Here is a 14,377-nt window from a genome sequence, read left to right as displayed (position 1 = left end):
TCAATAGACGCAGGAAAACACCCCGACGAGTGAGAGATCAGTCAGTGAGTGAGTCACTCGTGCTCTGCAGAACTTCTGACACTCAGACCAGGTGTGATCCTTCTTCCACCTCCAGCCTCCATCAGACCTCACGTAGCTATAGGTGCACCTGAGGTGTCCGTCAATCACAGCAAACAAGGCTCGGACCATGCACCACAAACACGACACCCAGCCAGCCTCCTACCTTTTTCAGCGCTGACATCTTCCTCCTCAGAGAAGGTCACTTCTTCTTCGATAGTAAACGGAGGGTAAATGAGTGAAAGGCGATCATGTCCCCTGCTGACCGTGAAAATGTCCATCGTCTTGTCGGTTAGAAACATCTGCAGCAGACCCGCCGTAGTTTCCCATGATGACGGCGGCTCGCGTGTGTTTTCTTGTCCGACGCAGGTCCCGATGCAGCGGCAGACTTCATCCTCTGGAGATGATTTAATGTGCGCTGGTGTTGTTGTGGTCACTGACAGCACAGCCCCGCTTCTGAAGGCAGCCGATATCAGACGCCATTTTCACAAACTCTGCACCTATAGTAGCTGTGTGTGTTGACTCAGGCTGACAACATGCAAACTTAAACAGATGACGCACTTTGCTGAAAGTGAAAACACACACGTAAAGGGCAGTTACGTGTCGTTGTGTTACTGGTGAATAAAAATTAACTTGGCTTTTATATAGTGGAGAAACACCTTTATCTAATTTGATTAACCACATTTTGTAAAACTTGAAAAGCAGTAACATCATTTTCATATTCTTCACCCTGTCAGTATATGTGGGTTTTTGTAATTATTCAATACTGATAATAATTTACAATGTGTCTCTTATATGAAGTGTTACAGTGAAACCAGGAAAGTAAATAAAATCCACACTGACAAACACGAAATAAGATTAAAGGTGCAATATGTAAGAATTGGCCACTTGTTGAATGCACACTGGGGTAGCTGCTAAATAGAGCTGCCATTCGCTAGTTAGCTCAGTTAGCCATGCAGCTAACGGTCCGGACTGGGAGCTCTTAGCACCAGGGAAGTGTTTGTGTTTACACCAGGGACGTTTCAATAAATCTTGATACATTCATTCCTACGAAAACTGCTAAGTAGTGTTTTGAAGTCAATAAAGCTCGACTTCCCAGGTATGAAAACACCCAGATCTTCTGTGTTGTGGTGCTAACTAACTAACATGGTGGATACATTTTTTTTTAGCATCACAACCACCACAAAATGACTCATTTCACTGTCATAATTTGAACCATTCAGTCCAATAAAACTGGGAACGTCTGGAAGAGCTGCAAAACTAAATTATTTTATCCCCATTCAAGTTAGCCAGACGCTAAACTGGAAATTAACTGGCTCGGAGGGTGGAAGTCTCTAGTACCCACGCTCTGTGGGCCCGACAACGAGTAATTTCATACCCAGGAAGTCGCTGAGGAGGAGCTTTTTTGGCTTCAAAACGCTCTGAGCAGCTTTCATGAACAGGGCTCCTCCTCCAACACTGTGTCCAGATTGAATATGACATCTTAACACAGTTAGCAGCTACAGTTAGCAGTGGTTAATGGTTACTGTGATATGCTGCCCTGTATTAGTCTAGAGTATGAATTCAACAGGTGGCCAATTCCTACATATTGCATCTTTGATGTTGTGTTCATTTCCCCTTCAGCGCCAATCAGCAGTCGTCCTGACTGCAGTCTGGTTGATAAACAGGAGTAAATATAAATCCACTTTTTAATCCCAAATGTTAAAAATGTATCTCTGAGCTCTCCTCCCATGAATAAGCAGAATCCAATGTGACTCTGGGTGTTTATTCCTCCAGAGGGTCTGGATCTGTACCCCACTTCCTCTACCGGAGCCAGCCAGGCTGTCATCCCCGCACAACACTCGGCAAATGTCTTTTGATTTGATGGAGAGACCCCTAGCGGCAGAAATTACATATTGTACATTTAAATGATTAAAAGCAATAATACTTTACTATAACCTCCTGCAGCCTGATGATTAAAATAACTACATTTCCATGTAAAGATCTTACTGAACTTTCTATTTAAAAATGTGTAAATGAATGAAAAACACTGTGCAGTCCTTCAACAACTTGTGTTGAAGTGACCTTGAGCAAGGCACTTTCCTCCAGCAGAGCTCCATGACAGGCTTGTTGGTTTGACTGCTGTGTCACTGGCAGCTCCTGCAGGGCTTGATATCAGCAGTGAACTGGCAAAGCACAGGCTCAGCATATATCTCCTCAAAAACAGTCCTCATTATTGACATCCACCTCAGCTACACCTTCACAGGCAGTCTCCTCCTACTCACCTTAAACTTCTCTCTTTGTCTTTTACCTGCAGCCAGAAGAAAACAACATTAGCCTGAAACTCTGAGCCAAAGACTCATTAAGTTCCTTTTTCCTGTTGCCCTCCTCAATCTTAGTAATTATAAAAATTATGATATTTTCATTTTGGGATGGTTTCCTCATTCGTAGGAAAGTCAACTAGTTTCATTTTTAAGTGCCTGAGGCTTGAGATACAGTGTTTATGGTAATAAAGTGAGTGGGATTAGTGTGAAGAAACATTTTGATTGATTTTTGATGCTGAAAAACTGATTTTTAAGCGTGGTCTAGTGTGTAGGTCACTGCGGGTTCAGTGCATAAAACAGCCAGAAGCTGAAAACTGCCTGCATCTCTTAACCTTTGCTCACACAGCAGAGAGAGACCAATAGATTTTACACAGCGCAAATCAATCTGCACTGACAACACGACCAAACAAAGATGACATAACCGTGGCAACAATAAAACACACACAGCGTTCACTGTTATGGATTACCTCGGCCAGAAAATGTCAAGTCTGTACCAGAAGATTTTAGCTAAACGGAGGGAAAATTAGATCTGTCTGGGAGGTAAATCAGAGGAAATGAAGATAGTGGACATGTTGCACATAAATGTGGGCAAAACCTCCCCAAAACACTGTTATTGTGCGTATGAGACTTAAAAAAACTTTTGCAAAGATGTAATTTTCAAAATATTCATCTACTGAATGTTAAATAAAAGAGACACACAACTGACACATCTCTCCACAGACTTGGAGGGTTAGGAAAAATCCTTTTGTTAAAACTATCCATTCAGCCTTCGAACAGGTTACCTCACTAAATATTATACATTGGACCAATTGTTTGATATCAATTCATCAAAAAGATATTTTTTAAGATTAAATCCTGTTCTTTATAAAAAATAATGAAACCGGCAGACAAAACAAATCTAAATATGATTCATTTTGTGTCAGTACTCAGTTTGGTCACTGGAGGGCGCCAGAGACAATCCTCTTCACCGTGCACTGTCCATGGTGCTGAAACATTCAAAGGTAATTTACATTCACATTACATCATTATAATAATAATATGCAACACTCTGCTGTCTCACTCTGGTTCTTAGATATAGCCCCTTTTCTCTGCACCAGTTTAATGTTTTGTATACACTGTCAGAAATAGGGGTACAGGAGGAGTCCATTTCTGTCCCCAAGGTACAATCTACACTAATGTACCCCCCAGGGCTAAATATTGGACTTTAAGGTACCTATGTGGACCTTTTGAGGGCTAAAAATGTTTTTTCTAAATGTACCCTTTCAAAAATTGACTGGCCTCTTCAAAGTAGAACCATAATGTCTGACAGAGTATCCTTTATTCAATACGTGTCCCCTCTTTATTTCATTTTCACTGTTGAAAGTGATCTGAAAAGGTTTACTCAGATGCAGGTTGTGCAAAATAACATGATTATTTTTCTAATTTACCTCCCAGAAGTGATGTAGGAGATAATGAATTCATGAAGGTGGGTCTGTTGCCAGTGAAACTCAGGGTGGAGCAGCTAAACGTCAGCTACATATAACATCAACAGTGGTGATGCCCCAGACTATCTGGGCTGACAGATAGTCACGGTCCATCCTGGGTTAGACTCCCTGCAGGGGGCAGGGCTCATCTGTGTCGGGTTTGCATGTTCTCCCCGTGCTTGTCCTCTGGGTGCTCTGGTTTCCCCCACCATCAAAACACGTATATTGAGTTAATTTCCTACCTTAGATCTGGAGTTTGTCCGCTGCTCACTGCTCCTCTGGGACGGGTTAAATGCAGAGAACCAGTTTCACATTGTGTGATTATATGAGATAAAACAAAGATTCTTCTTCTTCTTCTTGAAACACCAGGGCTACCACTGCGGCATCATGCAAGGTGCCACAAGTTAATAGCCCGAAGATCTTTTTTCTATACAGGAACCTCAGTAGAACAACCTTCCACTTAGCAACAAACTACCAGAATCCAGAGGGGTTTTAAGAGGTCAGGTCCGTGCTCATCCATGGGGTAAGATAGTGACAGGCAGGTCATGAGCGTATACTGTGTATAACATGTTTTTATATGTGATTGCTTTCATGATGTAATCATTGTGACTGCAAAGGAACATACTGGGACAGGGATAGAAGTTTCATTCCTGTTTTTTCATCTTAAGGGTTCTTTTGATTATTGTTGCTTATTTCAGTATAATCACTGAATGTTATGTGCGTGTAAGTGTTCTCACTTTTACATGTTATCCCTTGGATTCATAGTCTTCTATATCCATAAACAAAATCAATCGATCAAGGGCCCTTGATGTTTCAATCTGTAATATGGAGGATTGCGATTACAAAACTCTCTCTGCAGTTTTGTGTAGTGCATACTTCAATTAAAGGTGCATTATGTAAGAATTGGCCACCTGTTGGATTCATACACAAAACAAATAGGGACCAGCGAACTGTTGCAGCAATTAGCTAGTTAGCTCAGTTAGCCGTCTGGCAAGCGGTTTGGACTGGGAGCTCAGGCACCGATGGGATTGCTATTGTTTGCAACACTAGCACAGGTGTATTGGAGCTAGCTGGTTAGCATGCTAACTTCAATAGATATCTCTGCAGGACCATACACGGACATCATAATGCCGATATTTATTCACATTCTGTTGATAATTAAAGTTAATTTTTAAATGCTTTCAACTAAAATTCTTACATATTGCCTCTTTAAGTGACATCATGCCCTCTCCATTGTAATAGGCTACAGTGACTTTTGCAGTGCATTCAGAGCTGGTGTAGAAAAATGCAGGAAATCCAAGCTCAGAATGAACCATCTGGACCTGCTCACCTAAAGTATATCTGCCTCCTTCCACGTCAGGTGCTGTGTGACGTCAGCTGTTACCTGCCTCTCACCACACCTGCATTTAAAGATAATCACCCTGCAGCCGGTGTGATCGCCTCCTCGCCTTGTTCTCCCATCAGCAGCACAGCATTGTATAATATTTAGTCACATTATTAAGTCATGTGTGAACACAGTATGACACCGACAACACACATGTCGACGGTCCAACGTGCAGCCGCTGCGCCACCGGTTAGTTTCTGCCTCCGTCTCTGCTTTTTGTCGCATTGGATTTAAAGGCGAAGCGGAGTTGGGTTTCACTGACAATTGGATCCAAGTTAGAGATGGTGGCTGCCTCTCTACAGCTGTGTGCTGAAAACGAGATGTCGGGAAAACATGCATGTCAGTGACTCCAGCTGTGTCCTCTGGTGAATTCGGGACACGGGACACAGAAAGCCCCCCGACGGGAAGGTCGAGACGCCCGGAGGAGAAACCCGCCGGACGGACAGCAGGGGACCGGACCGGCTGGAGGGCGTCCAGCTGGAGGCTGAGCAGGTAGGATGAATGAAGCTGGAGGGTGGTGGTGATGTGTGCAGTGTCGTCGGCTGGATCCGGAATGAATGAAAAACGCTGCTTTCCTTCATTTTTCACACGATAAAATCGCCCGATACGGATTGTTATTTTTGTGAAAACGTGACTCCAAACTTCATTCACAAACCGGGCAATTTAATATAACGTGGCTGCTTGAAGCAGGACTATGGAGCAAAGCAAATTTTCCAGACATGGTAAAAATTGATAGGAAGGAGTCGTTAATTCGGCATATAATTCACTGAGAAATACGTTCATATAAGTTTTGGATTTGGTGTTAGTTTTTCCTGGTAGGCTAATCTTGCATTACTCCCTAAAATGATCCAAAACATGAAATCATTTGGAAATGTAGTGCCTCAAATGCAATCATGCACATGCCGAACTGACTTGTAGATACTACTAACTTTTAAATAAGGTTAGTTATGACGTTTGATGTATGTGTCTTCTCATAACATCCATGACAACCCTAAATCGATAGATTATTAAATGGAGTTTGGTTGATTCAGAGACTGTTACTGCACAGCACTGCAGAGAAGCCTGTGTCTACGTTGATGGAGAGAATCTAATGATTTTAAGACATCTGCAGCTCCTTGTTTTGCAGCCTATATTTATGTTGCTGTATGTCAATTGTGTGTGAAAGCTGTATTACTGTCAGCTCTGATTGCTTAAGGAAGCCTTGTAAAATCAGACATCGTCAACAAAACCTGCAGGTAGGTGACACACCTGACTCAGTGACTTTTGCACTGCCCGAAAGCTTTGGTATCATTGTGTTCAATAACAAATTATCATTTTAAAGAACCACATTGTCATTTTGGGACTGGTCAAAGAGCTTGTAACATGTTGCACTGATTTTGTTCCACTGATCAAGAGTTCAGTGATGAGTCACACTCATGAGAGATTTATACTGATTATTCCCTCCTGTCCAGACGGCAGTCGGCCTCACAAAACAGAGGACGCAGTGAAGGACAACCAGGGGAGCCTCTTCAGACATCCACCCCTGCTGGACCATGGGTAACCACACTGGCAGAGACAGCCATGGCACCACAGGTACAAAGGCAAACAACACAAACTATGGTTTTGTTTAGAAAAAAATGCTGATTATTTCATTTATTAGTTTAGTTTGCTTTATTTGCTGCACTGCACATGGACAGTTTTCTCACACGTACTTCATCTGACACTTCTGGTCATTATACTGTGAGACTATTTTTAGACGCTAATCGTCTGTTTCCAAGACACATGTTCTTTACTTCAATGCCTGTCCCATCCCCAGCTCTCAAGCGAGTATAAGATGATTTGCTCTCAGAACAAAATGTGTCTTGAAGTTTGTATTCTTTGGTGATGCAGAGGAGGAGGAGGAAGGCATCAGCTTTGTGGTTGTAACTCTTCTGCAATACAAAAGAATGAAAATGCAGAATACAAATGAACAGAATAATCACAGAAAATGACAACTGCAGAACAATATTCATTATATTCTTTTATGTACCTAAAGCATGTTAGACAGCCAAAATGTGTCGTCTTTTTACAAGACTAAAAGTCACAAAGTGGGGCTGCTATAGAGGTGAGCATCACATTTTAACTGATTGACCCTCTCTTTGTCTCGATGACTGTTCACGTGAACAAACGTGTGCAAATGTTAAGCTATTTCTTTGATTGATAGTCCACTGCCTTTACAATCGATTATCGGTCAATCATTGATAATATATGTGATATGTTGGATGTTTTTCCATTAGAAAACCCAGTTTTACCTACTGACTGTCTATGTTCAATGCAAAATCAGGGTAGGGTCCATGAATAGTTAAATGATTAATTAAGTACCTACAAAATATTGTAATCTTTACAAAATGAATGAAGTAATAGAAATTTTTTTTTTTCCATAACTGAATAAACAAGCTGTTCTCAGATGAAAATGAGGTCGCCAGAACACTGTTTGAAGCTAGAAAGGTGGCAGGGTCCGCCACATATAAACAGTTGTGTTGTCCTTTAAGGTCCGTTTGTTTATTCAGTCATGAAAACAAAGAGAGTTTGTTTATTTAGTTTGTTTAGGCAAAAAAAGAAATCGGTCTATGAAGATCTCTCTATCTCTCTTTTCTTCACCTTTTAATTTTAATTGCGGAGCTCCCGCCTGTCGTTACTTAACAACTAATCCAACAAATACCAGTATTTTGTATTTTATTTTATATTCTTCACGCCGACTAGTCATTGTTGGCAGAAATGTTGGCTTTTCTTTTGGGCATACATCTCCTCCCCAGCCTCGCAAACTGTTGGGGTGGCAATGCACAGAGCTGACTGTAAACAAGAGGCTACGTAAAACCTCCTAAAACCTGAATAATATCGGCAGATCGTTTAATTGGAAAATGCCACATTCGGGATAACAATAATGTAATATTCTGAATAAAAATGGAAAACCAGTCACTGAAGTTCTGGTGTCAGCTTCTGTATGATCACACACATATCTCTTTGCACACAGGAAGTGATGAATCAGAAGTTTGCGGTATCTCAGAGGATTTGAAGGAAATTTTGAATCCGCAGCATCAGATCTCTGAGCCTCTCTCAGGCCTTCAGTATCCTCGAGTTTAAAGCCGACTGTCATTTGGCTCGGCTAATGTGTGAAATTGCCCGTTGTCGCCTCACACGTAGTGTTTTCTTTTCAGTTTAATTCTAGCTTACAGCTGCTTAAAATGCCGCTCCTCATTTCCCTCCCTCGGCTGTCAGCGTGCAGGAAGTAGTCTGAGAATAGCTCCCCTGCTGTAGCCGAGCAGACTTCATCATGCTGCTGCCGGGAAATGATGAGTCTGCAGAATCCGGCGCTACAACACAAGGGCAAGGAGGATGAAAGAGCATGAAAAGATCTGAGTCGAAGCAGCCCGAGTTTATAGCCAGTGCAACACATCAGAAGTGCCAGAAATCACACAGCTCTTTACTAAATAATCAGTGAAATGATTCTTAATTTCCTTTGAAAGCAGCATTAATGATGGATGTAATCGCCTCGTGGTCGCAGCGAGAGCGGCTGTTAGATAGCAGATCAGGTTAAAATCGCCTCTCTTCCTGGATCTTGCCACATGGGGAAACAGTATGTGAGTGTTTGCCTGCCAAGACATTGGCAGGAGAGGATTTTTTGCTGCATCAGTCAGCCCAGGACAGTAAATAAGGGAGCGGACACCGAGTGCTTACATCTGCATCGAGGACAAGAAGAGGGGGGCTTTGCTTTCGGCTCACTTTTCAACTTATATCGGATGATTTTAAGGTTCAGGACAGTTTTCTTTTTTCCTCTTATTTCCACCTCTCAGGCTCTCCTTTAGATTTCTTCCACACGCCTCCTACCACGCCCTCAGAGGAAGAGCTGGCTGCCATGGCCTTGTCTTCTGCAGCCCCCTCTAATAAGGCACAGACGCCATCACCAGCCGGCAGCGCCACCCCCTCCACAATCTCACCAATCGCAGAGTGGGCACAGAAACTGTCTGCTCCCACAGAATGGGCTGTGATAAGTGTAGAAGGCGTCAACTGCTCAGAGACGAGCGATGCGGCGGCCAGGCAGGTGAAGGCAGCGAGCAGCCCGGCGTCCCTGCCACCGTCCAGAGGATCGCCCTCTGAGCAGAGCTGGCAGGAGCGGGACAGCGGACTGGAGCCGCAGGCTGCAGAGGAGAGAGCCGGAGGGGAGATGACGCTGGTGTTGCTCAGTCTGATGGAGCACTACAGGGCCTCACTAGGCCTGACCCCCAACACTGATGTTACCACAGGAGCAGTAGGTACGTCCTCTGTCCTCACTCTTTGATTTCTTTAAGACACTGTTACTAAACTGTTAATAAGATCAGAGGAAACTGCAGAAGAAAAAACACTTACAGATTATTGACAACTTGCTTAAAAGTATAATTGTTTTGATTAACATTCATCTGATTGTGATTTAGTTTTGTGACAGGAATGTTTTTTCATTGGATCCAGCTCATGGATACAGTAAATGAACAAGCTGGGAGGAGAAAACTTGAAGCGGAAATTGACTACTTTTCAACTTTTCCCCTTTCGTCTCCCTCTGGTATCACTGTTGGTGCTGCTGTTGCAAAGACAGCGCTAGCAGCAACATGGTTACTGCTAGCAGTCTTGCTACTGTCCCAATTTGACTTAGAAACCCTGATCCTGAGTAAAACACCCAGTTGTATGAGTAAGTAGGCAGGTTTTGTTTGTTACGCTGGTTTTGAACCATCTCCAGTCCTGGTGGTAAGTGGAAACACACATCACAGAGGGAACAGACTTTGACACAACACTGGCACTCTCCATCTAGTGAATGTCTGTCAGTTCACACTTGTTTTTCATCACTCTCTCTCTTCAGCTTCTTCGCCTCCTCCATCAACAACGTTCTTTTTCTTTTGCTGTGTCAAGTTTCCACAGTTATTCCAGTTGTTCCACCATCACCTGGGGATAACGACCAGGGAAAACAATGCCTCTTCCTGTTTTGTTTACAAAATGACAGACAGTGTCGTCTTTGTGCTGTAATTCGTCCGTCGTTTTTGCGGGAAAAATCCAGCCACATGGCAGACTGAGTGGCATAGTGAAAATTAGGTTTGTAGGGAACCAGTCTACACACGGATGGTGTCATTTTTCTACAGCCATAATACTTATAAATGATAAGTTAGAGCAAAAAAAAGGTATCTATTTCCAATTTCTTTTTCTCTTTTATTGTTATTAAGCTTTTTTTAATTTGTATTGTTTATCTTTACAGGGAGAGCGCACAATTAAAAGTAATTGCAAACATAAGACACATAACAGCAACTCAACTAAAACAGCACAAAACATAAAACGACAGAATACATAAAAGTCAAGTAAATGGTGATTGCACAGAGGAATAGCTATAGAAAAATGACACTGCCAGCATTTAGATTGATTTCTTATTAATCTTTCTTTCGTTAAGCCATTTTGTCTGTCGCTGTACTTGAAATCTCAAGTGAAAATGAAAGCTGGCTGGCAGCCTGGCACCATTTCAAATGAATGAATAAACTCACATTTTGTCCTGTGTCGTAGGTGGATGTTAATCTTCCACATTAATTTTACTTCACTTTAGAATCAAGATACTCGTAACTAATAAAACTAATAGTGACCACATACAAGTTAGATATACCAGTGCCAGGGCCCCGGGATGTAGCATACTGGCTAAATGCAACAGAGCCACCATTAATGTCATGTTATTTTTCTGTTACACATTTCATGAAATAATGAATACATGACCCCTTGTGGTTGCAGTTGTCAGACTTTGGAATCTATTTTTACTCAGTCTTGTGTACTTTTTTGTTTGACATGTCTTTCAGAGCTGCTGAGACGCTTGATAACACAGAAAGACGAGCTGGTTGAGGAGGTGGACACACTGAGGGAGACACTCAGGGTGGGTTGGAAAAAGAGCTCCTTACCCTTACAAACATATATTTACTTTGCAATAGAGACTTGATTTTGACAACTCTGAAGAAAAAAGACTCTTGTAATTAGCTTTATGTTTTGGAAAGTGAGCAATGAGCATACATATACAAATAGTCCAGGTCAGGCTGAAAAAGACAGCGAAGGTGATAGGAGATCTAAGCCACCATCCCAGACTCATGAGGACACAAAGATCCATATTGAGAGCAAATTTACACCGTTTCTTTCCCCTCCGTGACAGACGGAGAGGTTGGAGTGGCACCAGTTCCAGTGTGACCTGCAGGTGGCGGTGTCCGTGGCCGACCGGCTGCGAGTCGAGTCGGAGCAGGCTCTGGGTTTGCTCCAGGAGAGCCACAGGGCCGTGGAGGAGCAGCTGGCTCAGGCCCTCGGCAGACAGCAGGAGAAGGACAGAGAGCTGGAGAGTCTGAGAGCCGAACACAGAGACGTCTGCCTCAAACTAAGTGAACTCACCCTGCAGCAGCAGCAGGAGCGGGTCGAGCTGGATGCTCTGAGGAGCAGGGTGAAAGACGTGACAGATTGTGATCAGCAGGCAGAGAGACAACACTCTGAGGAGGAGATACAGGAAGTCCTGGAGGAAAAAGCCAAGAAGGTTGAAACTGACACTGAGGCTAAAAATGTTGAAGAGCAAAAGGACAAGAATGAAACAAATCAAGAGGCGGATGTTCACGATCCTGAGGGGGCAAACGGATCAGAGAGCTCGCAGCTGACAGGGAAAGGGGTGGCAGAGGGATATCTTCGCAGTTTGGCCGCTCTGGAGAAGAAAAAAGAGAAGCCGAGAGATCCACGGAGGATTGTGATGCTGTCTGAAAGATCTTGGTGAGTCCATATAAAGACTCTGAACACAGTCAACCTTATTGTTGGAGGACAGTAGTATTAATCATGCGAAAAAATGTCTTTTAGGAGTCTTTCTCGTCTTCCACTCCCAGCTGATCCCTCCACTGAGAATGGGACCTCAAAAAACACAAGCACAACATTGCCGCTGTGCAAGGTACAACGCCTGTTGAATTAATATGAAAATGTTCTTTAAACGTTCATGATTATATGGATGAACATCCCCAAACTTTTTCAGAAAGAAGAGCCGCCAAAACGTAGACGGATGGACCGCGTGCTACAGCGGCAGGACAGCTGGTCCAGCTTTTACACGGGTGAGCTTAAAGACATAATATGTAACATTTCTGCATTGAAATGTCTAAAAACCACAAAACCATATCTATTGTTGAGTCGTGTACTTGCATTATCCCAAATGTTTTCAACAATGTCCAAACCCAGACAAATCCATACTTTAAGTCAAGGTAACGGTGCGTTTTTCTAAGGTGAGGAAAGAAATCAGCAAACATGACAAACCATAAAATCCTAAAACGTGACATAACAATGTAGACAACAACTCCCATGAGTCCACGCTACTTACGTCTTTTGTTTTGTTTTGATTGAGCTGCACAAATTACATACTATGCATTTAAACCTACAGAACTAAAACACCTCTATGTTCTTTCAGACATTTTAGTAAGTATACAGTTGTATTGAATTTGGTGCTATTTTTGTCTCGCAGGGAAACAGGATGACGACCAGAGCTCAGATTACATCAAGTAAGTAACTACTGAACCCTGTTTCTTTCTGATTGATGCCGACGTCTAAATCAGCTCCATGTAGTTCCATTATATTCAAAAGAATATAAATAATCTCCTAAATAATCTTTATGGAGATGAAATATATGTTTTGGGGTAAATTGTCCCTTTAAAAACTGCCCTGAGACGTTTTCTTGCCTCCCCAGACCTCAGGATGGTTTCAGTGCTCTGCTGAGGCGTCATGGCGGCTCCAGAAGAAACTCCCTGCTGCGCTGGTGCCAGAGTCGTACCCAAGGTTACAAGGTTAGAGAGGAGGAATTCAGGGTGGGCAACAAAAATACATGTCTACCAGTTATATCGTGTCTTCATCAAGTATGTTTTGTGGCAGAATATTGAGATCACAAACTTCAGCAGCAGCTGGGAGGACGGCTTGGCGTTCTGTGCCGTTTATCATACGTATCTACCGACTCACATCCAGTACGACAACCTCAGCCCAGCAGACAAGGTACAACTGATGATTCTCAGAAGACAATTATGTAACAGGCACAATGGAATTACAATATTTTCATTTATTTCATTATTTTTGACACTTTCTTGCACTTTGTGTGACTGTTTTCTTAACATTTTGGCCCTCAGATTGAATTTTACCTGATGAAGGTCTGAGAACCAAATGACCGTTAATGAGTACAAGCTATCAACAGTAAGACTGGATCTGATGATGTTAAAGCTGCTTCTGACCTGGTTTTTTTCCACAGAAGGAAAATCTGGACCTTGCTTTTAACACCGGAGAGAGTGTGGGGATCTCAGCCTCACTGGTGAGATGTTTTACACAACTTTTACTCCACGCTCATTGGGAAAAATGTCTTAAAACTGGCTGTGTACTTGTTATCTTTACTTTTACTGTGTGACAGACGGTGGAGGAGATGCTGAAGGCGGACGGGCCCGACTGGCAGAAGGTCCTGGGCTACGTCGAAAGCATTTTCCGTCACTTTGAGATGTGAAGTCGTTTCCTCTCGTCTTCCGCCGGGTTGTTTTTCATCCTTGTGACCGAAGCAGAAGGACTGAAACACTCTTCAACACAAGAGGGAGCTCAACTCATAATGAACTGGTCAGCTAGGAAGTATTAGATTTTATGACGTGGTTTTAATCCCCTCACACAGAACAATTGTTTGCCGACACAGAGGTGGAGTATTTTAATTTTTCTACATACCATCTATTCAGATCCAAGTCGCTGCCGGGTGATAATGCACAAGACACAGTAATATTTGAGTCCACTATATAAACACCTGCTAAAGAGTTACTTTCACATTTGTTACCATTTGCACAGTTTTTTTTAAAGAGCACTTTATAATTTTGTATTTTAAAGTGGCTGATTTCAGGATGTGGGGCACTTTCATTTTATTTATCTTGACTTTTTTATCATGAGCCTCTCCTGCCATGATACAGTCATCATGTTTGCATGCACCCAAATGGAGCAACACTCCAGAGTCTGTGTAAGGGAAGATGCCTTTGAGCTATTGTAAATATGTAAATGTGTGTAAGCGCTTCAGTATTTTTTAAAAACATGGTAAACATATGAAGATGTTGTTGCCAAAGCCTTATTGCAATAATAAAGTTATGTATATGGAAGTGTGTCACATTTTCTCCAGTAAAACCACA

At 42.5% G+C, this 14,377-nt stretch overlaps 2 protein-coding genes across 2 annotated transcripts in view; one reads left to right on the top strand and one right to left on the bottom strand.

Moving 5' to 3' along the window:
- The window catches only part of dlgap2b (discs, large homolog-associated protein 2b), a 78,014-nt gene extending 77,279 nt beyond the window's left edge, over positions 1-735 (bottom strand). Inside the window, exon 1 of the mRNA XM_084378266.1 lies at positions 224-735. Within this exon, the coding sequence (XP_084234392.1) occupies positions 224-359 (136 nt within the window). The 5' untranslated portion in view covers positions 360-735. The remainder of the gene's footprint in view (positions 1-223) is intronic.
- A 4,334-nt stretch (positions 736-5,069) lies between these two features.
- Positions 5,070-14,347, top strand: LOC311271650 (uncharacterized protein). Its single transcript, XM_084377432.1, has 12 exons — positions 5,070-5,699; positions 6,659-6,779; positions 9,020-9,478; positions 11,030-11,103; positions 11,374-11,969; positions 12,054-12,141; positions 12,223-12,298; positions 12,703-12,739; positions 12,925-13,021; positions 13,107-13,223; positions 13,474-13,533; positions 13,630-14,347. The coding sequence occupies exons 2-12, from the start codon at positions 6,740-6,742 to the stop codon at positions 13,717-13,719; spliced, it is 1,734 nt and encodes a 577-aa protein (XP_084233558.1). The 5' UTR covers positions 5,070-5,699; positions 6,659-6,739; the 3' UTR covers positions 13,720-14,347.
- The last annotated feature ends 30 nt before the right edge of the window (positions 14,348-14,377 follow it).

The sequence above is a fragment of the Pagrus pagrus genome, assembly GCF_965226575.1.
Source record: "Pagrus pagrus genome assembly, chromosome: 16".
NCBI lineage: Eukaryota > Metazoa > Chordata > Actinopteri > Spariformes > Sparidae > Pagrus > Pagrus pagrus.
Note: the sequence above shows the minus strand (reverse complement) of the source record. Positions and strands in the feature narration are given on the sequence as shown.